Source organism: Accipiter gentilis, chromosome 1 (genome assembly GCF_929443795.1).
Source record: "Accipiter gentilis chromosome 1, bAccGen1.1, whole genome shotgun sequence".
Taxonomy (NCBI): Eukaryota; Metazoa; Chordata; class Aves; order Accipitriformes; family Accipitridae; genus Astur; species Astur gentilis.
Genome location: NC_064880.1, coordinates 7006541 through 7032687, shown reverse-complemented (window position 1 = coordinate 7032687; position 26147 = coordinate 7006541). Strand labels below are relative to the sequence as shown.

The following is a 26147-nucleotide window of genomic DNA, read 5'->3' as shown; positions in this document are numbered from 1 at the left end:
TATGTAGCTATTTAGTTAAAGAATATTTCAGAAGAATCTCAGGCAGGGAGGGAATGACAGCTCAGCAAAATCTGTTCACTCAACACTTAAGTGAAACTGAATGCCATTTAATAAAAATCAGGTAGGCTGCAACGCTGCAAGAGGAGATTGACTGACTGCTAGGCTGCTGCAGGCAAGGCAATGACATGCAGTGGTGACAACAGTGATTTTTTACTAACAGGTCAGATTTGTAATGCATAAGGAATCTTCAGATATTCTGGGGCGAAAGAGCCATTTTTAGCCTATGTGAAATTAATATTAATACCTATACTTCAGCTGTTCCCAAACCCGTTTGTTGTATCTGATAGTTTTTAAGGAATGTGGCTGAATTAACGCACCACTGATGAATGGCTGCCCACCGACCCTCAGCGATTCCCTTACAGAAGTGCCAAGTCCCACGGCCCTGGACAAGCTATAAAACTCCCCCCTCAAGGTGGTGTGACGGGGCATATCCTTTAACAGACAAGAATGAAACAGGGACCATTTCTAGGAAGCAAAAACCCCTCCCACTTCATGCCCTGCTCAAACTTTCACCCTCCGATGGAGGACAAGCAACCCTTGAAATTTACTGTATTGCGTTGCTTCCACAATGTTGCAATGCTTCAACAAGAGGGTTGGCTTTGAATGGAGAGTCCAAAGTACAAAGGGCTTGCATGCTGCTTATCCAAGCGTGTAGACCCAGAGTCTGAAGCTGTCAGGAGAGCTCGGTCTGCAGTAATTACTGTTTGCATGCATGGAGCTTGATAGACTAAGGTGACATTTCTATCCCCTTCCTCCTCTCCTGCCACCCACCAGAAAAAAACCCAAACCATTCAGCCATTTCAGACCCAGAAAACATCGGAACTCCGTTTTGAAGACTTCCTCTGCTGAACTAATAATAAATATTGCCATGATGCGGTTTGTCACATTAATTTATTGTTGTTCTTTTTCTTTACATGGCAGACAGACAACAGAGCTTTCAGTCTTCCAGAGCTACGTTCAGAACCCAAGCATCAACCAGGTAATACCACATCTCCACACAGTTTATTTTTAATAAACTTCTCGGTATCAGCATTGTCATGAGAGCACTGCAGAGCTACCGGTGTCAGCCTCGCAAATTCCTACATGCAAAACCTGAGCTTTTTTCCCCACCCTCTCCTTGAATCTTCACAAGAACTTGTGGTATCAGTCAAGGGCAAAATTTCACGTTTCATCAGCAGGCACGGGGGAGGTTAAAAGTTTGCTGCAAAACTGTGAAATTTTGCCTAGGGAGGAAAAAAAAAAAAAAAAAAAAAAGGCATACTTTCCTGAATTTGCTGTGAATAAAACATCCTCGTCGTTCTAGAGAAATGACACCATTTTGAACTGATTCTTTTTCTGCAAGTAAAATCAACCCCCCTACCCTCCCCCCCAAATCTGTGTTTGTTATCTGAGGGAAAATGATGAAAAGTCTGGTGCAACCATCGGTTATTTCTTGTCAGTGGCGTGGATATTCTTCTGCCACAGCTTAGACCGTAATGGATCCTTCAAATAGAGCGGTACAATATAAAGCTGTGTGCCGTGGTCTCTTGGTTGAGTAACACATGTTATAAAACTTTAAAAACGGAGCATTTACAACCAGGGACATAAAGACGTGCTTTTAAAATTGTAAATACATATTTACAGGCTTGTGTGATAAACCAGAATTTCTCTGGGAAAACTGTTCATATATCACAACAATTTACATACTTCTCTCCTTGAGTTTGTCTGTTATTATAGTTAATACCACTCTAAAAAAAGCAGCAAAAATAAATTGCACAAAAGTGACCTCTAATAACCTCATTGGTATGCCTTAAAGGCACTAAACTCAGCAGCATCCGTGCCAAAAACTCTGTACTTAATTTAACTTACTGTTGCTGGAAGTTGAGTGGGTTTCAGAAGAACTGATTGTTTACAGCAGGATTTGGGCTGCATGGCAAGAAAGCTCTTCCTTAGCAACAATCCTCAAGTGTCCGGTGAAAATTTATACAGTTAAGAGTCATCTTCCACAAAATGCCTAGCAAAGCTGCACTGGGAAAATCAAGGGTGTATCATACGGGTGCTTTAAGACAGAGTATATTGGAGCTGGGTTTTATCAGCACTGTATATTCATTTTTCAAAATGATCTAGATGCTGTCCAGACACACAGGAAGATAATTCCTGTTTGAAAAAACAGGGTTTACCATACTAATACTAGATGATGAGAGGAAGAAGAAAACGTGGAGAGAAAATAAAAAGAAAGTTAATGTGCAAAACGAAAGTGAGCTAAACTGATTAGAGAGCTGCATGTGCACGCCAGCTTCTATGAGATATACATAAGGCCAGGAAACTTAATTTCTGTGCTATTTGACCAAGATTTACCAAGCTGCCTAGCAGATTTGGATACTCACTTCGAGCTAGTTTTAATGAAGAATGAGAATCTCAGTCTTCCAAGGCTGCTGTGAAAAATGTCAGCCTTTGTTTGGAATTAGTCCATCACATATTTCAAGAGGAAATTATTGCTAGCAAAAAGCTCAAGGGGGGACAAATCCTAGAGACTCTCCACTCTAGGAAAGAGACAGAGCAGCCAGCAGTGGCACAAGCTCTCCCCACAAAGCCTGCATCTCAACCGTCTCACAGTCTTGAACTGGAAGCATCACTTCCAACATGGGAGGGGATGTAGCTTTTTATGGCTCATCTAGTTCTCAACATCTCAGCCTTCCCCCAAACCACAATTGCACTTAGAAAGCCTCCAACAGGGGTTTATCCAAAAACATCTAGCTAGGTAATACAACATCCCGAAGACCTTTTCTTTCCAACTCAAATGACACATAGCTAAAACATTTTTATGGTGAACAAAACCAGTGTTTCTTTTTTAAAGCTTTTGTATTCATTTTGAACAATTTGATTTTCATCAAAACTATAAAAAATTAACTGTTTTCAGCAATTTCATACATATATATTAATATAGATGTCATATATATATATGAAGATATATATAAAATTGATCGGGTTTTTTTGACTTTTTCAGGGTGGCAGGAAGGAGTATCAACCGGGCACTTATTTTTTTCTTAACTAATGTGCGCATACACAGATGTCTGCTTATCTGTGTGGAGTGCAAAGACAAGGAGAGGAATAAATTGACTGAAATAAGAGGGAAATAGGGCAATCAACCCCCTTGACTTCCTTGAAAAATCCCAAACCCGGATGCTGCATTAGCAGGGATCCTGCAAAAACTTGTCTTGACAGAAGGAACCCTTCATCTCAGAGGTGAGATCTGCAGGGGTGCGGAGGAGCACCCCTGCCAGATGATGCACCTGTGTGTGATTGTCACCATTTTGGAGCAAGAGGTAAGAGACCTTTTTGCACTGCATTTTACCAACTGACCTGTACGTTTCTGCAACTTGTCTTTACTGGCTGCCAGCTACCTTCATGGATGCCCCGTCTACAGGACCACTGGAAACTAAACATGTCTGTACTGAGGGTCACAAACACAAGCTCCGTATTTAAGGAAAAGTGTTGCTTGATACTGCTTGATGCTGTGTTTGATACTCTCGTTAAATAAATAAAGCCCGACTATAACAAGAGTACCAGACTGGCAACAAATGTAATGGCAGTTTTTGAGGAATGGATGCTTGTCCCTTTATGAAACTGGGCTATCAGTGCATTTCACAGAGATCACTTAACAGGTGGTCTTCCAAAAAAACGTGGGTCCTGACGCACTTCGAAAGCAATGGCATCGTGCCCGTTAAAGCTAATGGTGCAAAGTCAAGAGACTGGGGTACCCACAGACTTCAGATGTGGAAACCTCAGCAAAACCTACCGCTCCCTTCAGTGGATTTTTGTGGGGTGCCCAGTTCTTTACCCGTTAGGATGTAAAGTAGAAACTAAAATGATGTAACAGTCTTTTCAGAATTTAATTGCATAGTATGTTAAACCCCTCTGTGTTCTACCAGAAAGAGGAGACTCATCAGACTCAACAACCCTCTGAACACAGTTAATCTGCCTGCAAATGTCTGAACATTTCTCCACGCTATCCCACTGGCTGTTGATGCAGGGACTCCACGTGGCAGGGGACCCCGAGATCACCCTCTCACCAGCATCCACAGTTCATCACTCTCTGGAGAAGGCAGAAGCCCTGCTCTGCGCTCTCTCCCTCTCCCTCTGGAAGGAAGGACAATATGACTGAAGCGTGCCATTGCTTCCAGCAGAAGAAACCGCTGTCCCTGTTATCTAGTGAGGAACCGGTCTCACCTCATCCGAGAAAAAGCAGGAGAGGATAATGCTTGAGGATTACTTCACCTCACCTTTTCCAGTCAAAAGTTCCTAGTACCTGAAAATACACAGAGAGTTGCATTTAATCAGAGTCAGCTTTAAGATGAAGCAGTCAGAGTAACTGCCCCATTAACACTGAGCTGGAAGCAGGACAAGTCATTCAGCAAGTGCTGTGCAGGGAAGAGATGCCCATGATTTAACTTTTGCTTGGGTTTCCCACAACTAAATGGTTTATGCCACAGTTAGGGATGTTAACATCTCATTAGCAACCATTCCCATTATTTGGGAGGCAGCAGACTTCAGAATTTTACTAACTTTTTCCCCCAGTGTTATTTTTTTGAACATATTTTACAAAGAATAAAATCTCAGGCTGCAGCATCTTGATTTTTCTGGCACTCATTCTCACCTTTAGCTTTACCCATATAAGTTTAACGTTCCTGAGCTGTTACATCAGTATAAAGGAGGCGATTACCTGCATGTTACAGGTAGGGAAATGAAGAGGTAGAAGACAGCGTCATCTTTCAAGTCAACCAACAGCACATCAGTTCAGCTTCACCAGTAACACCGGACCAGGTCATTAATTTGTCCAAGCCCGTACAGCTCCACTACACCAGTTGATCTCACCACAACCCCGAGTAATGTTTTTGTATGTTATCATGGCACTGCAATTTCCATTGTGATACTGGTCTTTGAGCTTCTGGCATTCAACCAAAGCAGCCAGCCATAATACACATTCTCAGGCATACTTTTTCTGGTCAGTTAATATTTGTTGAGCGTTTACCCATTCAGCTTAAAATATCTCAGAGGACTTTGCCCACTACTATGACAAGGTACTAATACCACTCCTTCCCAGACGTGGACAAACCCCATCCTCACAAAACTTACCACTATCTTCAGGCTCCCCACAGGATCCAGAGGAGCAACACCACAACTCTTAAAAGCTCATAAACGGAAGAAAACTCTCCTTCCATGAGACTGAAGAACTGACTCTGCCCCAAGAGATCCTCTTGATCCAGAGTATATAAGTACACATCACTAGAGAAGACCTTGTCCCTTGTGCTTGATTTAACTGAGACACCCTATTTTTCTGACATAGCTCTCCCCCTTCACGCCTGCTTTCTCAGCAGTGACTAGTTACAACAAAAGCACCGACACAGCGGGTTTTCTGATGCTCGGATAGTATCTGTAAAGCGCTTTGCACTCCTTGCCCACAGAACCAGAAGGTAGGCGAGTTCTGCGCATCCTCCCGTGGCAGCGCCTGGCTGCATTGCTGTACCTGGTTTGGTTGGACATGCAGAAGAGTCTATTCCTTGAAGAAGTGGGATGCGGTGCAGTTGGATTTCTTGCATTGCCTGGTGCTGGTGTTATGCGAAGAGGAGGAGGGACATCTAGAGGCCATGCGGAGTCTGTAACTGTACAAAGAGGCAGAAGAAACTCACACACATGCATTAAGGGTACCGGGAGAAAAAAAGCAGACTTTAGGGCCCTATAGGGCTTTAGTAAGCTATGAGGAAAAAAAAGCCCTACACTGCAAGTACTGAGGAGAGTCACTTCTGAAGGCAAAGAGTTTTGGGTTTGTTTTTTTTTCTCTGTTCTGAACTTACCCTGTTAGTTTATTTAAGTAGGAAACAGACAATGTCAACTGGAAGCAGCATCCAGCCTCCCACCCAATGTCCCAGGCCCTCCAACTGGGACCGACAGACAAATCCACAGTTATGTAAAGAACCCGGTCTGTTTTCTCAGGAGAGTCCATACCAGGTTTTAAAATACGTATTTACTGAAAAGGAATTTTACTTTACAGAAGTGTGGTACCACACCTGGTCATTTTTCCCGAGGTCAAAGCCTGCAGTACGCTTTTGCCACTGTAGCGCTGGCAGACTTGACAATGACGCACGCAGGTCACTACAGTGAGCCCTGCTACACTGCCTTCGTTGTACAGGATATGTTATATCCCTTCCAATTTTAAACTAACTCCAAGAATCCCAAAGTGAAGGTGAAAATCAGAGATTTTTAACTGACAGCATTCGATCTCTGTCAATTGTGATTTCAAGAAGAAAGCCTGAAAACATGAGTCAAAGCAGGGGAAGTAGAAAAGCTCATACCCTATTCTAAACGTACAGTCTCAGTGCAAATGTAAACGCAAGCTAAATTTCCTTACACTAAAAGATTCGAAAAAAACCAACCCTATTTGTTTTCAAATTCAGCATCTTTTGCTATCTTGCACATACTTGTTCCTCCTTGGTACATGCAGGTGCATGTCTGCTCCCCCTCGCACCTGTGCACCCCCATACTTGCGGTAATTGCATACCTACCTTGTATATGCAAATTCTTCAAAAGTCTAACCAAAACCAACTACTTACGTTCTTCCAAGGGAACATCGTTTGAAATGTAATTTTATTACATCACAACATGTCTAAGAAAAGTTAAAAGTTAGGTTTTTCTCCAGGTTATTTTTAGAGTTCAATATACACCCTTTGAAGGAGACTTCAATTGTTATTTGTCCTTACACACAGATTTTGTAGTGCAGTGAGACTGCAAGTTAGACATAAAGTGCAAAATTTTCCATTACAACACAAAAACAAAACCACAGAAGTTTTGAAAAGAAGGAATTCAATTATTTCCAAATTAAAATTTGTGGTTAAAACAGTCTGCCAAAGTTTTGTTATTGTTATATGTAAATCATACTCTCCAGCTTTTGTGAATTTAATACTGAAGCATTCATCTAGTGTCTTAGAATCAGAAAGTGATAATGAGGAAGTCAACAAAAGCCAGATTTTATTGTCCCATATAAGGACTGTTACCAAGGGAAACAGCAGAATATCCAAAATAAGTTTAGTTTGTCTGGCTTCAGTTCTCTACTAAACTAGAAGAGAGCAATTCTATTTTCTTTTTATTTAGAACGTTTCCATTTAAGTAATGCTTAATTTCAAAAAAATTAATTATGACTTGTAACAAAGTTCTTCTACAATCAATAACATCTGTGTGTTATTGCATGCAACGAGCCAATGCCTAGATCCTGTGGGAAACCTAAAAAAAAAAGCCTCAAATCCAGAGACAAAGTATCCGAGAAAATCTGACCTGCGTTTGCAAATGCATATCCCTCACCCTCCCCCAAAACCAATACACTAAAGGGATCCCTCACCCCCTAATTCCATCTAGCTTTAAAGCTAATAGAGCATTGGCTTATTATTTGGAAGTTGAGGATTGGAGGAACCAGATAAAAAAGGATTGTTTTCCTAGATAGAAACTGAAATGGAGTTCTCAATGGAGTTCTCACTGTTGCCTTTGCGTTCTGCTCTCAGTCAGCTGTGAAACCGTACGGCAAAGCACCGACAGCGGCCAAGCAGCGATGTTCGCTCTACCAAAGCGGTTTGGAAATCGGTGCCCTCCTCCGTGCCGATATTAAACTGAAGTGGATTGGTAACTCTCTCTTTAAAAAGCCTCTTTAAAGAAATGCAGGGATGTCTGGATGTTTTAGGAGTAACTCCCTGGGTCTGCAAGGCAAGCTAATCTCCAAGGGGGAGGGGAGCTGAAATACCCCCATCGCGTGTAGGAACAGTTATTGAGATCGCTATTTTTAGCACTGTCACTTTGCACCTGCTTTCACCATCACCCGTGCTGGGGTAACCTGAGACAGGCAAAAGAAAAGGAATTCTTAGACACCGTGTGCCGATGCAGCCGAGCAATACGGACTTTACCGCGAAGGGGCGAGGGGGCTGTACCCCAGCCCCTTCGCACCACCGCGCACCGTCCGCATCCTGGACCAAACGTCAGCGGACAGACAGCACACCCTGTGCTACCTCCAGCCCTCTCAAGTCCATTGTTTAGGAGCAGTCCTACCCAGAAAAATTCAGGGGGGGGGGGGGGAAAGGGGGGGGGGGGGGGGGAGAGAAGAAAAGAAATAGCATCAGAAAACATACTATGCTTGCAAGGAAAAGGGCACAGAAACCAAATGTTAGGCAGCAGGAAGGATTTGTCTACACTGAGTTTTCTCTGTTATCTAGGACTTTTAAATCAAGACAAACAGTTTTGGTAAAGTACTAGCTATACCATAAATGAAAGATAAACCAAAAGTTAAATAATGTTTGTTGGTGGTTTTGTTTTTTTACACACAGACAGGGCCTAAACCTCTCTGTCTCAACTGAAAGCACACTAAAGAGAGAGACAAATCACTGAATTTGGTGAGACTCGCTACAATAAAAACACACTAAATCCCAGGTCTTACAGTCTTCCATCCTTGGATCTGAGAGTGTCTTGCAGCATGAGTCAGTACAATCATCTCCATTTTTCATATGCAGAACTGAGTCAGAAGGAAAGTGATTTGCCACGGTCACCCAGAACATCTGCAGTCTTAAAGCAGAGGTAGGTGCAAAGGCAAAGGTTCCCCCCCATCACACTGTGTTACTGTTCCCCAAGTTAAATACTCTCCTGAATGCTTAAGAAGTTTCACCTTATTTGTCTAAACCAAATTCCTACTTCCATATATCTTCCTAGGCCACTGCACCTTGAAATAAACAGCACACACAAACTAGGCGGCTAGTAAAAATGCCAGACCCTGGCACACACCCTTCCCTCAGACATTCTCAAAATACATTTGGTATTTTTAATGCAAATTACCTTGTCTTCTACCGCACTTGTGCAATTAACGTTCTTCTAAGTTGCTAGTTTAGCTCACTAGAAATGTCCTAGAAAAATAAGCCACGTTACTAGTGGGAATGAAGGCTGGCATTATCTGATATTGCTGCTGGTCACACCAGTGAAAATCAGTGAACAAAGTCATCATACTATATGCTACAACAGTCAGGTAATACAGATTCACATTTTTACCTCAATTAAAGTGTGTTTTTCTTGCGGGGCTTATACTTCTATGCTCCCAATATAAAAAAACCCATGCATTTGGTCCAAAATTTCAGACACACACACATACCAACATACCTCCTAACAATAAACGTGTCAGGAACATGTTCTATCAAAAGTACTTCCTACTCTTAAAACAATTTCTACACTGACACAGACCACCTTCTAAAATAATTAACTGCCTGGGGGAAAAAAAAAAAAAAAAAAAAAAAAAGATAAAGAGGTATGGATGTTTAAGCCTAAGTTCTTGGCTTTGCAGAATTAGGCTAGGCAATTTTACAGGCCAGAAGGCAAGCAAGGGGGGTTTGGGGCATAGATAAATGAGATTTCTGGGCTTTCTGCACTCAGTGAGAACTAAAACATCATGTTGCTAACCTAAATGGCATGTACTCTCTTGCACTAGCATATTGCTTAACGGAAAAGTAAATACACAAAACAAGGACTTGGAAAAACATCAACTGCCAATTACATGAACAATTTTTAATTTATTTTTTTTTTAAGTGAAACAAAATATTTAGCAGGACAAAAAGATTTGTGGATAGAATTTTGTTGAGGAAGATGTCTCTCTTTTCTGCGGAGGAGTCCTGCCTTTGTGCACAAAAGAAATCAGGGGAACAGCAGAAAGCAAAAAGGATCTTCATGTGCTGTACTGCAGCTAGTTCGAGACTTACATGCGTTTATTTATGAAAGGGGTGAAAAAGCTGGAACACGTCAGGATTTTATCTTGCAATCACGTGACGCTAAAGGACATGAGTATTATGATTTTATGGTCAGGCCTTTCATGAATCTAAACTGGAAAAACCTGTTACTGAGATCCTCTGCATTCTCAACTTTCAAGAAGATACCTAGCAGCACTCTCTAACCACAGTGGTTCAAAGAACTTAATACCTTTAAAGTAGCATTGCTCCCTCACAATAACTCAAAAAATGGTTTGGTTCACACATGTGCTCTAGAGTTCAAGTTTCTTCATTGTTGACTTAAGTTTCACTCCCAGTGAAATCCCACTTCAGACCACCACTAACTTCAGTGATGAACACCAAACCAACACGGAGACCTGTTGAAAGAAATCTCACACCATGCCTACAACTCACCTGAGGGACTACCTAAAATTAATGTATCAATATCATTTTACTTAAATATAACTAGATTTTCAAAAGCAACTAGTGATCTAAAGTAGCCACTTTAAAGGGATTCAGCACTGAGGATGGCTACTGAGCTCTTTCAGAAAATCACTACTTCAAATTGAGTTCAAAGAAATTATTAGTTACTTTTAAGAAATCTTGGTCTAGCTATATAAACGTAGGTAAACAGTATCACATCAGCAGTTTTTCTTCCTGCCCTTTTAAAGAAGCACAGAGCATTGTGCAAGCCAAAAGGTGAAGAATGTTGGATTAAAAATAGTACTTCTACACTGCCAAGTAATCTAATCTGATAATTTGATAAAAAATTTGCATCTACTGAATCACATTCATGACAGAGGAAAAGAATGAGAAAACTTTTATCACACACAGGGAAGACTATAGCTGATTTTATTTCGCTTTATGCAGACATGGTCACTCCAAATGAGTTCAAACTGACTACTGAAGGCTAGCAGAACTAGTATGACCCCTCAGTCCTGCACATCTCTACATAAAAAAAAACCCACAGAACAAGATGTGCTTTCGATTTAAAAAGACAGATGAGTGAAAGCATTTGCCATAATGAAAGGGGAATACAACTTCAGTCTAACTCCCGTGACAGCAGAGTCCGGAGCGTGCAACTCTTCAAAGCAGCTCAGTGATGGAAGAATTCATGATTTCTCATCTTCCTGCCTCCTTCCACACTGCAGTGTTTAGCAGAAATCACAGTACCCAAACGAAACGCTAACTAAATTCTACCATCAAGTCACAGCTGGAACACGACTAACTGCTACGCACACACGATCTGCACAAGAGAGCGAGTTTGCTCAGTCTGCCCGAGCACTTCCAACGCAAACTCCCTCCCAGAGCAGCACCGGGGCAGCACCAGTGCTCACGGTCCAACCCCGAACTGCAGCAAGGACAACAGGCTGAGCTCTCTTCTGTTTCCACTTGCTGCCAGGCCTTCAAATGCCCTTAGCAGGTAGCACATCCTCTGCGTTCTCAACAAAATCGCTTCCCTGAAAAGAAGTCCTTGCGTATACTATACCGTAGGCATTTAACTTTGCTGAGTAGCGTTGCCTAAACTGCAGGAGCAATCGAGGCAGGCTCTGCTGAAACAGGCCCAGATACGAGATTATTATTCTTTTTTGACTGGCACAGGGCATTATTGTAAGTAGTGCAAGTGTCAATTTTGCTGTTCATCTGGAAGGCAGCACACCTCCAGCATGTAATACCACCTTGCAGCATACAGACTGAACGCTGAGCCTGTATTTCTGAAAAATGGAACATCACCTGCTGAATAATCAAAGCTGTTTCTCACAGCCCTTTGGCAGTTTCTGGGAGTACTGTCATCCAAAACATGACTCAGAGACCCTGTTTGGCTTGTGAAACGTAAAAGTCTTACAAAAGAATAAGCAGAGAGATATATACAAAGTGCATGTTGCGGATTACTATACTATGTTCCATAAACCACTCGAGCTTTGAATAAATTAGGAAAATGAAGCAGCTACCTATCTCTTAAGAAAAAGCCTCCCTCCAACTTGATGCCTGCTCAAGCTTCCCTTTTGAGTTTCAGTGTTTTACTGCCTTGTATCTGGAAAAAAAAAAAAAAGCAGTATTTCAATGCTCTTTTTCAAATGCATGCTTTCAAAAGTACACTCTACCAAAAGCATTTTTAAAGACTAAGGGAAGTAAATATGCAGGATCAGCAAAATGAGAATGAAAAGCAATGAAGCGTGCATGGGAAGCAGCAGTAGTCAGAGACAACTCAATAGCAATAAGGCTTCCTCTTAAGTAAGGAAGAGGTTTAAAAGCAGTCAGCAGCTGAAGAGACTGTGGTCCAGAGAAAGAACAGGACTCTAGGACCTCCTGCTCCTTTCCGAGTTCTGCCAGTCATCTCCTATTAGACACCAGATGCTTTACACCAACAGCTTCCTTTCCCACTCTTGGTCTAATAACCTATTTGCATTTTAAACGTTTGGGTGGGCAGCCTTACCTGACTGTAAGTGATGAGCACAAAGCAGCACTGACTGCAGCTACAGTCTGAGTGTTACCTTGGTATTAGTTTCACTCAAAAAATACCTGTAAGACATTACCTAAATTGCAAAGTCAAGACCCCAGAGAAAGCTTAAGAAATGACATCAAGTCATTCATGTGTATGAAATAAAGACCCACCTTTAATAACATTAACATTTTCCATTGTCTCACTTGGTGTGTAAACTGGACCATTAACCGTACGCTTCATACATCATGCCTTTTTTATAGTTTTATTTGCATCTTGCTCTGAAATAGAATTATTGTCCTCACCTTCCCACTCTTCCAAAAAATACTGGAAGGTCCTACACATACCCTCTTCCGTTAGAGAGCTGCTATTCACTTTTAGAGCAGCTCCACCCTATGAACTAAGTGACACGATTTCTACCAAAAAATTACAGTACACAACTACAGAATTAAAATGCATCACATGGCATACATAAACAGGAAACTATGGGGTTTTACTACAATCTGAATAAAAGAGATTTTTTGAAATCTCTTGAGCATTTGCATTTGTACTTTATTCCCATGTTTTCTAAGACATCTCTTTTGAGTAGCCTTTAGCTCTCAGTTCACTAGATATTGGATAACTGCCTGTCCACAAAGTTCAGATGAAGCAACCCACTTCAAAAAGTAATTCAGATTATTGTGGCTGTGTAGGTGAAGCTTTAGAGTTCCCATTAAACTTCTGTAAGATTTGTGCATCCAGCTGTTGAGTGCTTTTCAAAACTCCAGCTATGGCTTAAAAACACCAAACATTAATTCTAAAACAAGTATTAATATTCTGTTTTTAAATATTGTATAGCAGTGACCCAAAATCAGCTTTGCTCTCTATTGGTATCAGAGTATCTTCAGGTACTACTATGAAATTTCATGCTAGTCCCAAGAGCTTCTTTGTAATTCTGTACCAGTTTAATTAAATAGACGATATGGAAGTTTACCTCTTTTTCATAATTCACTTACCACAAAAGCTCAGATCCAAAACAGCATGGACTTGTTCAGAATCTGTCCTTTAGCTCAGTTTCATCATGAGCAGAACATCATGTGACTCATGCAGATCACACATTCAGTAAGTAAAAGCTAGAATTAGTATGTAAGGTCTTCCAAGTTCTCTTTTTAAGGTCATTCACAAACTCTTTGTCTGTCACAGGCTATCACTTGCAACTCAGCTTCTTAGCTGAACTTGACTCCAGTAAAAGCTGGAACTGGCCCCATAATTTTGGAAATGAAGTCACAAACCTCAGTAAGTAAAGGAAGCGCTATTGATTTCTACACTTGAAACTGAAAATTTATGTATCAAATTGCCAAGGTCTAGTTTTCTAGGACATCTCCCTAAAGAAAATCATCAGGAGCTAAACTAGAACTTTAAATAAAAGGCTTACAATACAAAATGCTGACAAACAGTACCAGAAACACACTAGCCTAAATCAACTACAGGTAGCTTACAGAAAGGGTCAGGAGCTTGCAGAGCAAGGCAGGAAAAATTATATGCAGGGGGCCTGGCTGCATCACCCAGACTGTCTTGTAATGCCTAAGATTGAACATATTTAAGACATTCTCCGATACAAGCTGGTTTTAACTCCTTCTAGCAAACTATAATGGAGGGGGGAAAAAAAGGTAAACGCAGTGTGTTAGATCTCCCATCTCCATACATGCTTCAGCATTACTGTTTTTATTAAACTGACACTGCATTTGATCTTGACCAGCATGTCAGTTAGTCTCTGTAAACAGGACAAGTTTAATTGTTTTCATTGCCTGTTTGGATGCATTTCAAGAAATGTCAGCACTTTGTAGGCAGCATTACAGCTTTATTGTTGCATTCAGATCATAAAGAGGCAGTTATAAAAGCCATAGAAATTCAATTATGCAGATGAGATGCAACAGTATTAGTAACTATAAAAGCTGTACATATCCTATCTGTGATGAGGTGCCTATTTAGGAATGAAACTTCTTCCTTGATGATCGTCTCTCATTTTGAATACAGATCTCCATCACACAGCACTCGAGAATTGGTGTGTACAAACGTGTGTGAACATCTCGGTGTGACAACATCCCTGGGACACAACAGGATTTAATATCACAGCAGAGAAACAGTAAAAACAATTGCAACAGGATTTCTGCCATAATATTAAGAAATGAGGGAAGGAAGCTGGTTTATTTATGATCAGTTCACTGCTAGACATTTCTAATAAATCCTTACAAGGCGATCAAAATACTGAGACTGCAGTAAGACAAAACACCAACTGGTATTTCATTTGTCAATAACAGAAGAAAGATGTGTGAGACAACTAATTAAGGACAAGTTTATATCCCACTCTCGGTAACATCAAAACTATGGGAGTTTTTACCTTTTTTTCATGCTTCCCAATTCTTATAAAATATTCAAATACAACTGAGGGTATGCAAAAAAAAAAATGTTGTCACGTCAGTAAACATAGTAAAACCTAAACAACACTGAAAACTTTCACTGTGGCTGTCTTACCACCTAACTGATAAAACTGCTGCTGTAAACTAGACTAAGAATTCACCCTTTAATTGTGGTGCAACTATCAAACTGCAGTGTATATTATCACAATGCAGATGTGCCTCCAAAAACACTCAATGAACAATGTTAAAACTTCTGCATCAGGGTACCAGATTTTCCCTACCAGTTAAAATTCAGGGAAAACTTTGTTATGGAGAGGATAACATGTTCAAGGAATGACGTATAACATGAGAAAATAAACAGGGAGTTGCCGAAGAACCTTACTCAGAGATATTAATTTGAATAGACAACTACATAAAATATTAACTTACTACTGGATTAGCAGTGACTATGCTAAGAAATTAGCTACTGTAATACCGTTAGTCTTAATGGTGTTACATTATTCCATCCAACTGCCACGCTAATATGGACACAGATGCTTCCAGCTCCACTGCAGGAGGGAGAATGCCTATCTTGATGGTGGAATACAACATTCCGAAATTCTCAAAGCCAAAACTCTTTTCATATATTTTCTAAGTTAAGCTATTTCACAAGTTTAAAGCACATAAAATTAGAACATTATAGTATCAGAAAAAAGTTGAAAGGGTGTGTGTAATTTCAGTTAAAACAGTTTAAATTTATTAACTGTGTCCACAATTAAAAAGTCTAAGACTAACTCAGAAGTCTCAAATTTGGTATAAATTTGTGTCACTGAACTGTTTGTAGACAACTAAAGGATGCAAGCACACTTAATTCCTTCTAGATGTACATTGTTTCATTTTTTCTTGTACATCTGGTTTCCATACAAAAGGCAAGTTTCCCACAAGTTTTTAAAAAGTTTACTTTATTGGTTACAGTTATATAAAATATGTCATGATGGTTCCATCTAGTTGGTCATTAAGTGCTTGCAACACCACAAAGACTCTTTAATACATCTGCAACTCACATGATGTATTGCATGTTGGAGGAGAAAAATCCCTCTTCGGTTGCTTACCTGCATTTACAGTATCTTCAGCAAGGCTACAATGTTCAAAAGCAATGACAACCCCACTTTTATGTCAAATTGCAATTTTTAATGTTTTCATTAGAATAGTCTTTATATCACTCTCCAATAGAAGAAACAATATAACTAACAGCAAACTTTAATACAGGAACATGCTCCAAGATTAACAACCCAAAATGAAAACAAAATGAAATTAATGTAAAATGTAAATCACATATAGTACAATTGAAGTGTCCAAAACAATTTAAATAATTTTAAATATTTTATTTTTTAAACTTGCTACAAATGCTTTATACAATATTTCAACATAAAGTCCCCATAACAGAAATGTAACAAAATGGGAATGATAGTGAAAGTGAAAGTTAAAGTGGCACAAATTCACCAAACAAGTATTAAACTACAAATTTTAAGAGGTAGATTACTTTTTAAGTCAAGAACAAAAAAATAAAAGGGGTGGCTGTATAAAGAAAACTAGTCACTTTCCATCAATTCTGTCATTAATCTTGAAAGCTATATGAACACATGACAAACGATATTTCCATAAAAAGCTGTTACGAACAACAGACCAATTTGTTGTCTTAAGTTATTAGATAGAGGTGTACGACCTTTTAGAGTAATTATATATTTCACTTTCAAAATATACAGGTATGTAGTCCTGGTCTAGCCTTCTTATTGATAAAAAGATACACTGCATTCATTATATATATGGTATTTAGAAATTGATACTTGTATTTCATTGCTATATAAAGTTTCATTTGCATGTATAAATAGGAATTTGGAAAATCCATAAAACATCCAAATCAGGCTTTTTCCCATTGTATGCTGGACATCTAAAAGACTCAGAAAGCGAGGAGAAGGTGAGAAGAAAAGGAAATTCTGTTGTGCTAGGATGGCCTCTACTGATTCATTTAGACAAAAGGCTTTAAAAGACTTAATACATGACAAAAATACTTTGAGTGCAGCAACATTTGTTGTCCCTGAATCTACACTGAATTACTGACAAAATTAAGGAACTTGCTTTGCCAAGTATACAACTGAACTGCCTGTATGCCATTCACGAAGGTACGGACAAAACCAGGATCTAAGCAAACACAAGAGCAAAAGATTTGGTTTCGTTAATCCCCCTATTTCTTTGATGGATTCATGTGGGTTTCATTTTGGTTTTAATAGTACCCTTCTCTTTTTATCTGAATCATCCCGTAGCCCAGCATGTGTGTCAGGCACGAAATAAGAAAATCTATGCCTGACACTGAATGTTAGCAAGAAGCCTGCAGGCAATTTTATGATTGTGAGTCAGCTTCAGCTGGTTTCGCAACCTTGGTGGATTTCACATCCATTGTCGTAGTGCTTATCCTAAGTTGAGCATGCAACAGCTCTACCATGTCATTAAGGGATTTTTTTGTTTGTTTTGTTTTTACAGGAGATTCCTAGAAAATAAAAAACAAAAACTGAAGATAAATGACAAAACAAACTATTTGTGAACGGAGTATGTTTACACAGAAAAAACTGAAAGGTGAAAAACAAATCTGGAGACAAATATTACATGAAGCAAGTCTTGAAAAAATACAAAGAATTAATATTTACTGGGAAAAAAAAACCCCAAACACCAACATTGCCTACATAGACTAGAATCGAAGTTAGCCTGTGCTGACATTAGTGTATGAAGGCAAAAAAATTCTTCATACTATGTACTTGGTATTAAAAAAAAAGTTGACTAGACAATCTAGATTTATGAACATTATTTCAGAAACAAAAAGCAAGAATTCTTCTAGAATAACTATTCATTAAACCAGTAAAGACTGACTGCAAGCTGCCAGAGTAAACTAACAGTATTTAAGACAGTGAAGGAAATCTTACGACTAGGTACACTGTTATTTACCCCAAATACTACTAAACAATTTCCAAATGCACAGATTTCCAAGTACTCGGTTATTTTGCTTAAGTTCACATGATTAATTTAGATGGAAAGATGTGTCATTATGGCTTCAAATACTACCGATCTGTTCTGGCATCATGTGAAATACAGTTTCACACTTAAGACTAAGACAACAGCTGATTAGAATTAAGTAACATGAAGATCTTTATGTCCCAAGAGAACAGGCCTGGTAGACATTTCTTGTTCCTTAAAGGCATTTTTTACACCATTAGTCTCCAAATTCCAGTAACATTTTTCTCCTTCAACACATCCTAATTTGGGTATTGACTATTTTAAGTCAAATTCCCCTCTAGCACTTTGAAATAATTCTGTTATATTGAACCTTTACTTTACAAAGTATTTCCACAACGTTTTCACCTAGGAGGTCTTCACCATAAGACACACAAGCTGCAAACAGTTTGGATTTTGACATTTCTTGACAAATTCAGCTAGGGGACACTTGTTCTGAAGGAGGCTGCCAGTTCCTTCCCCTCCTCCACTAACCATTACTTTGATAAAAAAAGATACTACCTTCAGCCATAAATCTGGTGTTAATCAGAGCCATGCACTGCAATTACCAAAACCAAAAGAACTCTTCATTACCAGTGAGCTTTCCGAGTTACTCAGCAAATCAGATACCTGTTTCCAAGAATAACATGGCAGGAGCATGCTAATAAAAGTTATAAACACTTTGCAAAATATCCTGTTGATTTGAGAGACTACATGAAGACGTAAGTCGGGACTCAGGCACGTAGATTAAGATTTTATTTATTTATTTATTGAAGTATTACCCTTTCATGTGATTAAAATGCTTCTTCTCAAAAAGAAGTAGAACTTTAATTATAAAATTTGTTTATACTGAAACATAAGAGCATGATACTTCTAACAAATTTACATGTTCATGTAACTTTTCTTACACGTCTATTTCCCTTATTTACACGTCTATTTCCCTTATATTAAGCATTTCATGATCTGACTCAATTAGTATGCACATACATTTTTGAAGTATTTGGTCATGGGTTTTTTATATGATATGCAGAGAATGCTTTTTATTGAAAAACCAACAACGCAAGTTATTTTAGTGAGTAAAAAATGCAGTCATAATTTTTAGCTTAGTGGACTGCCATAAACTAAATCTAAAATGATTTCGTGCCACCATGTATGTTAGATATCAAATGCAAGGTCAGTGTCTCCAATAACATTAAGTTCAATGACGTAAAGTTTATTTGCACTCAGGTACTGACATTTTTTTTCCAGAGTTTTCGATTCAGTTTATAATTAAAGACATTCTCTATACAAACTATGTGTTATTTCATGACAACATGACAAAATGCATCAAGTATGTACATCATACTTCAGCATGACTGAACTACTTAACCATGTTTTAGGAAATGTAACCTTTTTTTTTTTATTTAAGCACGAGAAACTCAAAAAAGACCAAGAAAATTGGCAAAACAGCAAGCAATGTGTTCCTGTGTTGTTTCAACTTCAAATTAAATGCTTACCTGAAATCTTTTAGTTCTTGCTTTGTACTGCTTTCATCTCTTTTGTTTTCTGCTGCCTCTGCATTTGCCGCCTGTTGTAGGCTTCGTGTAATAGGTCCTCCAATCCTCTCTCTAGATTTTACAGTGAATCTGTCTGCCTTTTTCTTAGTTGCCACAGCAGACTTACTTGGCAAAACAGCTTTATTATTCCTTTGTATTCTGACATGCAATTTCCGGCACGCTTTGCCTGAGATTCCAGACGAGCTGTTCTTAGCGACCACCTTAGTTTTTTTCCCATCAACATGGGACATTTTGGACACTCTTACGGGACTAGAGTTCCTCAATGAACATGATGAATTTGGCTTTTTGGATCGAATGGGAGGTACAAATTTAACGTTTTGTTTTGATTTGAAGGATGCAGACGGAAGCTGGATTTGTGCAGGTCCTGAGGTTCGTGCTCTTGTCTTGCCCAAGTGAGGCTGCATGCTTTGCATTTTGATTTCTGCATCTGCTGTTCGCCTACGCTGGTTGTTGCCTTTTTCACTGCTTGCAGGTGAAGAAGAACTTGCACTTTTTTTTGAAGAACTCTTTTTAGAGGAGGGAGAGATAGGTTTTTTGGGACAGCTGTATGATGCATGTTTATTCAAACTTCCAACATAAGTAAACTCTCTATTACAGTAGGGACAGATGTGAGAGTCTGACTCGGATGGATTATTTTTCAATTCTGCCTTCTGCTGGGCAGATTTCTTTTTCTGCAAGATAGCTTTCTGGACAAGCTGGTTTTTCTTTTTCAATGCACTTATTTTTAGTTTATTTGAGGACATTTTGCTAATCTCAACATTGAAATTAAGTCTTTTAGGCTGACCCATTCGTCTGAAGGCATTCTTTCCAGGGCCAGCTATAACAACCATGCCATTCTTCGGCTGCACTGTCTGTTTCAGTGGTACTGGATTTTTTTTAGGCGTATATCTCTTTTTATCACTGGCAGATGCACAGGCCAGTATGTGTTTGTGTAACTCAGGCATGTTATCGACACTCTTGCCACATTTTGTGCATCGAATGGCAGTAGTAAATGTCTGTGGAATATTGTGGGTAGTGAAGTTTGTTGCCGTAACTCCAATACCCATAGGATTACGATGGTGATACTGAAATGGAGGTGGCTTAAAGCTTGGGTAGTGTTGATTGAGGCCCATACGAACATCTGGGTCTTTAGATTTTACTCCAGAAGCCATTATTTTTATAGTAGTATAAAGCTCTTCAGAGGAATCATTTAGATCTTCATCTTCCTCCTCTTTAGAAGGTTCCAAAGAATCTTCTGGCAGGCTCTGCATGTGCTCCACATTCGCCTTACTGGGGTCAGTAAAATTCTGGGGTCTCAAAGTCCCACTTTCAAACTCATGATGTGTGCACTCTTTGTCTGGATGGAGATCCCGCTGATGCTGTTGCAAATTGCACAAAAAAGCAAATTCCTTTTTACAGACCGAGCAAACAAAGATATTTCCTACTCCATGAAGCAGAAAGCGATGTTCTGACAAGTCTGTTTTATCCCTAAAAAGCTGTACACAGAATTCACATTTGAAGGGCCATTCTTCAGCATGAATGGATAAATGCTTCGTTAGGTCTTTAATGGAAAGAAAAGGTGATTCACAGACATTGCACACAAAGCTTTTATTGAATGTTTCCTGCACTACTCCCGATTCACTTGAAGTATGAGGATCTTCTCTGGCTTTCTGTTGTTCATTTTCAGCTTCCTCCTGTTTTATTATTGGGAGAGTATTTTCAAGATTATCAGCAGAGGAAACAACAGAAGAAACTACAGAAAGAGGAGGTGGAGATGGAGATGATGACGATGAAGAGGAGGAGAAAGAAGAGGAAGAAGAGGAAGAAGATGAGGAAGAGAGTGTAGGAGGACCAGGTGAAGCAGCAGAAATAAGAGGTTCAACAGAAGGAACAGGAGATGGAGAAGGAGAAACTGTAGGTGAAAGAACTGGTAGTGGAGACTGGGTTGTAGTGTTAGAAAGTGGCGATGGACAAGAAGAAGTGTTAGTGGCACTGGCAGAGACATCTGGAATCGATAACGGCATTGTCGGAAGAAGGGGAGGAGGTGATGTAGCAACCGTTAACACAGGCGGGCAGGGCGGTGGGGAGGGAGGATTGGTTGGTGTTAACAAAGGAGGCAGCTGGCACATGGAAGGTACAGCAGATGCCTGTGGCACAGGGGAACCAGAGGAACTAAGGGGCTGAGTGTCAACAGAAGACGATGCAGACAGACTGGGATCCATGTCAGGTTCTGCCTGAGGCTCCAGGGACTTGCTTGGGCTCACGCTCCTGTTTACACCGAGTGTGCTGTCTGTGGCTGTATCCGTTCCATTATACTCATTCAGGAGAACCTTCTGTAACATGCAAGTGGTTGGTTTCTTCTTTTTAACACCACTACAGGTTGGCTGTATGGAATTTTCTTTACATTCCCTAATTTCAGCATCACTGCAAGGCTTCTTATGCACACTTAAATCCAGAACAGATTCCCAGGGAACCTGATTCTTATTTTTGACATCAGACCTTTGTTTCACACCACTAGATAAATCCAGCGGCTGCTGGTTGCACACATTGCCAAAAGTCGGAGTTGCTGTCCAGTCTTTTGATATTTTATAGTCTTCAAAGCAAAGAGGGCTCAAAGTCTCTTTTTCCTCCCTTCCAGTCAAGCTCCAAGCAGGTGAGTTGCTGTGGCTTTCTAACTTTGGCATTTTTGAACTCCGAATATTATCATTCCACACAGTTTTTCCCTCACCTGATTTGACAAAGTCTCGAAGTACTGGACTGTGCTGTGGAGAACTGGGAGGAGAGCTGGTCCTCCTTTTAAATCTACTGGATACTGGAGGCAAAATAGGTGATGATGTAACAGAAGGTCCTATTTTAGGGATTTCACTTGATGGAGTTATCTTCTTACTGTCCTGTGTCTGAAGAAGCTGTTTTAATTTTGACGACAAATAAACACCTTTTTCTTTATGAAAAGGTAAGCTTTCTGTTGAAATGCTAAGAGGAAGATTTAAAGAACTAGTAGGAGTTATAGGTTCTGGGTCTATTTCAGTTTTTATTTTTGGTACAAGAGGAGGGCTGGCAGTTCTCCTCTTTTTGGATTCATTGCTCCCACTGCTAGATGGTTCCTTAGGAGGTTCATTCACATGTGTTTGTGTAACCTTTAAATTTGGGGAAATTTCCACTGTGACTGGACTGATAATACAATTTAGTCCATACAAGTCTGCAGAGTTGGACTCCATCTGAATCACATCACAATTGCTAGTGCTGCTGTTGGACTGAATTTTACCATCAATGTAATAATTTAAATTTTCAGATATATTGCTGGAAATATCCATAATATAGACATCATCTACTTCACCTTCCTCTTCTATTTCTGTACTTGCTATATATACGCTCTGGACTGGTGGGGCCTGCTCTGTCTGAAGCGGTGGCTCTTCAGTGAAGAATCCTTTTCTTCTGACACCTTTGGGAATAAGATGACGCTCATGAACCCTACGCTGGTGCCTCCGCATGTTGGTATGAGTTCCAAAAACCTTTTTGCAGTATTTGCACGGATGCAGTTCTTTGGGCTCCTTGTTTTCCTCAGCAAAAGCGGAATTTGACATTTCTTGGGAAACTTTCTCAGAATCCAAGACAACAGAGTCTTGCACAAGACTGGAAACATTCATGTCATCTTTAAGACCATCATCCACAATTACTTGGTTATCAGCAACATTATCCAAGTGTTGTGATGATGTTAGTGTTAAGAACGGTTTCCTTTTTGGCCCTGCCTCATGACGTCGCTCATGTCTTCGCCTGTTAATTTGAGTTCCAAAAGCTTTCCCACAATATCGACACTTGAAAGCATGGTTAACAGTAGATATATGGATGTGCATATGGCGTTCAAGTCCTTGCTTTGTTGTAAACTTCCTCTCACAATGCTGACAGGGAAACATGAATGTTTCCTGAACATCACCATTTGATTCACCTCTCGCTTTTGGAATTTTCACAACAAGTTTTTTCTTTGGAGAGCTTTCTGGAGATTCTTCTGACGTACTCTTTTGCTCTTCCATAGAGTCTAACTTTTCTTCACATATCAAAGGCATTTCAGCATTTTCTTTAGGCATGTTGGCATCTTCTATCTCCTCTTCGTCTTCCTCTTCATCATCATCATCCTCGTCATCATCATCTAAATCATCTGAAACACAGTTTATTGCTTCTCCTTGTTTGTCTTCAGTTACCATTTGTGGTTCACTGGTAGGACTGGGGATCATTAGCTTTGGAAGTACATCTTGATTCACCATTTCCTGAATCACAGCTGTTTGTTCCAGGGACAGTACAGCAGAAACAGAAGGCGTTTCATCTTCCTCTTTATGACCTGATACACAAAGCATGCAAAGAAAAGCGTGAGACATTTTTACCAAACACTTCAAAGTATGCTACACCTTTCTTCTACCTTTTCCTTTAACACATCATATCCAAAACTTATGACCCAACACAATACCACTACTTCTCACTATTGTGATTCAGTACTGAGAGTAAAACGGTAGTCAGAAATTTCCTTTCTGGAACTTGAGCAAAATGTAGGCAGCCGCCTAGACTTAACAGAGAATCTTTGGACTGAATATTGTGGCCAAGAAACCCAGAAGAGCCTGAAGAGTACCAGAACATTTCAAGAAACCTCCAAAAAACTTTCACTGGCTTTCCTTATGGCAAATAAGTGTCAGGGAAGGACTGCAATACATATACGTAAAGTATACAGGGAGCCTGTCAAGCAATTTTGACCATTTTCCCAAAATTATTAACAAAAAAAACAATCTGGATTTGTACTGTAATGCACAGCAAGGTGGACCTTGTCTCTGGCATAGTACTTTCCATTCTTTATACGAGATTTTCTATTGGCCATTGCCTGAATGGCTATTTCCTACACTTCTGAATCAGAGCCTGCATGCATCTCATTGGTGTGGATGAATTCTTTATTCACACCTCTGCACGCTAGTCTTACCTATCTGCTGTCAGATATCATAACTTTGCTGCTAACTCACACAATGTTGCATAAGTGGTTACACGTACAGAGCAAGAAGTTTCTCTCCATTCCCTAGCTGGGGCATAAGACGCCTGGAACAGTGGTGCACATGTTGTACAAGCAGAAGGGACAACAGAGTGAAAGAATGGAAGAGTTATGGGCCAAAAGAAGTTCAAGCAAAGAAGCTTCAAAGAAATCAGTACCTCTACAGAGCTTTAAACATTTATTGGTTACACAGCAGTGGCAATTTTTACATTCTTGTAAAACAGACAGAAAAATATATATTTAAAATCTCTTTCAGGCATTTTAACGTACATACCATGTGAAAAAAGCCACGCCAATTTATAAACAAGCTTTGCGGATAATCTTCAGGACAAACAGCATGCTTAGCGAGCCGGTGCACTAATACTGTATTTTTTTTCCCCTTGACACTGACTTCTGTTAAACAGCAATAAATAATGACTGTATAACTAAGCTCCAAAGATATTATTTTAGAATAAGGACTATTCTCTGCTCTTCTGTTCTAAAGTTTTGGGATTTATGTCTACATTTTACAGTACGTTAGTTTTTCCTGTTGTCGGAGTTGCATGTTTCATGACATACTTCTGATATCCAAGCTCCTTATGAATAAAAAAGTTTGGGCAAACAACATAAATATGTTCACTTTGCTACACTAATGTAACATGCTAACATACTGAATGTGACAAAAAGTGTCCTTTGATTCAAAAAAGATAGTTAGAAGGAAAAAAAATAAGATACTCAAGAACTCACCTTCTTTAGAATCCCTCATATCTGCAGAAGTAGAATCCAAAACAGCCTTCTTCTGCTTTGTATCTGCTACCTTCTTTCCCTTGTTTTTACCTTCCTGAGTCTTTTTCTTTCCTGGGGAGAAAAAATCCAACATTTATTATCCTCTTCAACAATTTTTATTTTTCATATTTGAGTGGCAGAATTAAAACACCCAGCTTTGGAATATAAAATTCTGTAGAAACCCTGTTTTCCTGAGGAATATAAATGACAGATCAGTAAAAAGGACAGCATTCAGATAAAGTAGTAAGTCCCTAGAGCCCAGAAAAAATTAAAAAGTAAAGATGAGTTTCTAAAAACCTAAGACGCCAAAATACTTTACTCACTTTCAAAGCAGAATAGACTATAACAGAAATGTATCGTCCAGAGTTAACCAGCACACATCGTACAGTTACCCAATACCTCCATATGACTACTAAATTACTGTATCTCATAGAAGTATATGGAAAATATGAAATTTCTTCATATACTATAAATCCTTAATGTTAATTGCAAGACCTCATGAAATAGAAACCCACAGAGGCTTCTCTACTTGTATGAACATTCTGAATAATGACTTGGAGTTACAATAAAAGCAAGGAAGTAACAACATTATGAGAAGACTAAAAGCAGCATGATCTTGACCAATAAGGCAAAGACAGTAAAACCAAATTAGATGGAACTGGGTAACAGCAAAATATAAAGATATTTCATCACATCCACTGACACAAACAAGTTTGCTTTCTGTAAGCAAAATCAAGAAGCATGTATTAGTTGTACAGGATGATGAACACAACGAAGATTAGGCCAAAATGGCATTATGCGAACACCTAATCAGTGACGCAAGCTGTAAAGACATTGAAAACTTCATTTATCAATGCACTACAAAGTTATACTGCTAATTTTTTCCATTAATCTTAAAGATTCAGTCCTATAATATATCACAATTATGATAAGGACTGCATAATAACAAATGAAACTCTTAAGGTCTTCCAATTCAATTCACTGCAAAGACATATTCTCCATACAGAATAGTTATTTTACACACAACACTGCAGTTGAGACACCAGTTTCCTGAAACTTCACACTTCTACATACCACCTCTTAGGAACGAGAATTGTCCAGAAGCAGCAATCCAAATTCTTCCACTAC

General features: G+C 39.3%; 1 protein-coding gene across 4 annotated transcripts in view; it reads right to left on the bottom strand.

Annotated features, from left to right (window-relative positions):
* Positions 1-1433: 1433 nt before the first annotated feature.
* PRDM2 (PR/SET domain 2) overlaps positions 1434-26147 on the bottom strand; it is a 74105-nt gene continuing 49391 nt past the window's right edge. For 3 of the 4 annotated variants that reach the window (XM_049833898.1, XM_049833986.1, XM_049834151.1), the window contains 4 exons: positions 24981-25091; positions 19187-23561; positions 5567-5702; positions 1434-4348 (listed from right to left, as the gene is read on the bottom strand). In XM_049833898.1, coding sequence (XP_049689855.1) covers positions 5594-5702; positions 19187-23561; positions 24981-25091 — 4595 coding nt within the window. In that variant the 3' untranslated portion in view covers positions 1434-4348; positions 5567-5593. Of the gene's footprint in view, positions 4349-5566; positions 5703-15363; positions 17194-19186; positions 23562-24980; positions 25092-26147 lie in introns of those variants that run through there. The other variant, XM_049834065.1, reaches the window with a different exon arrangement.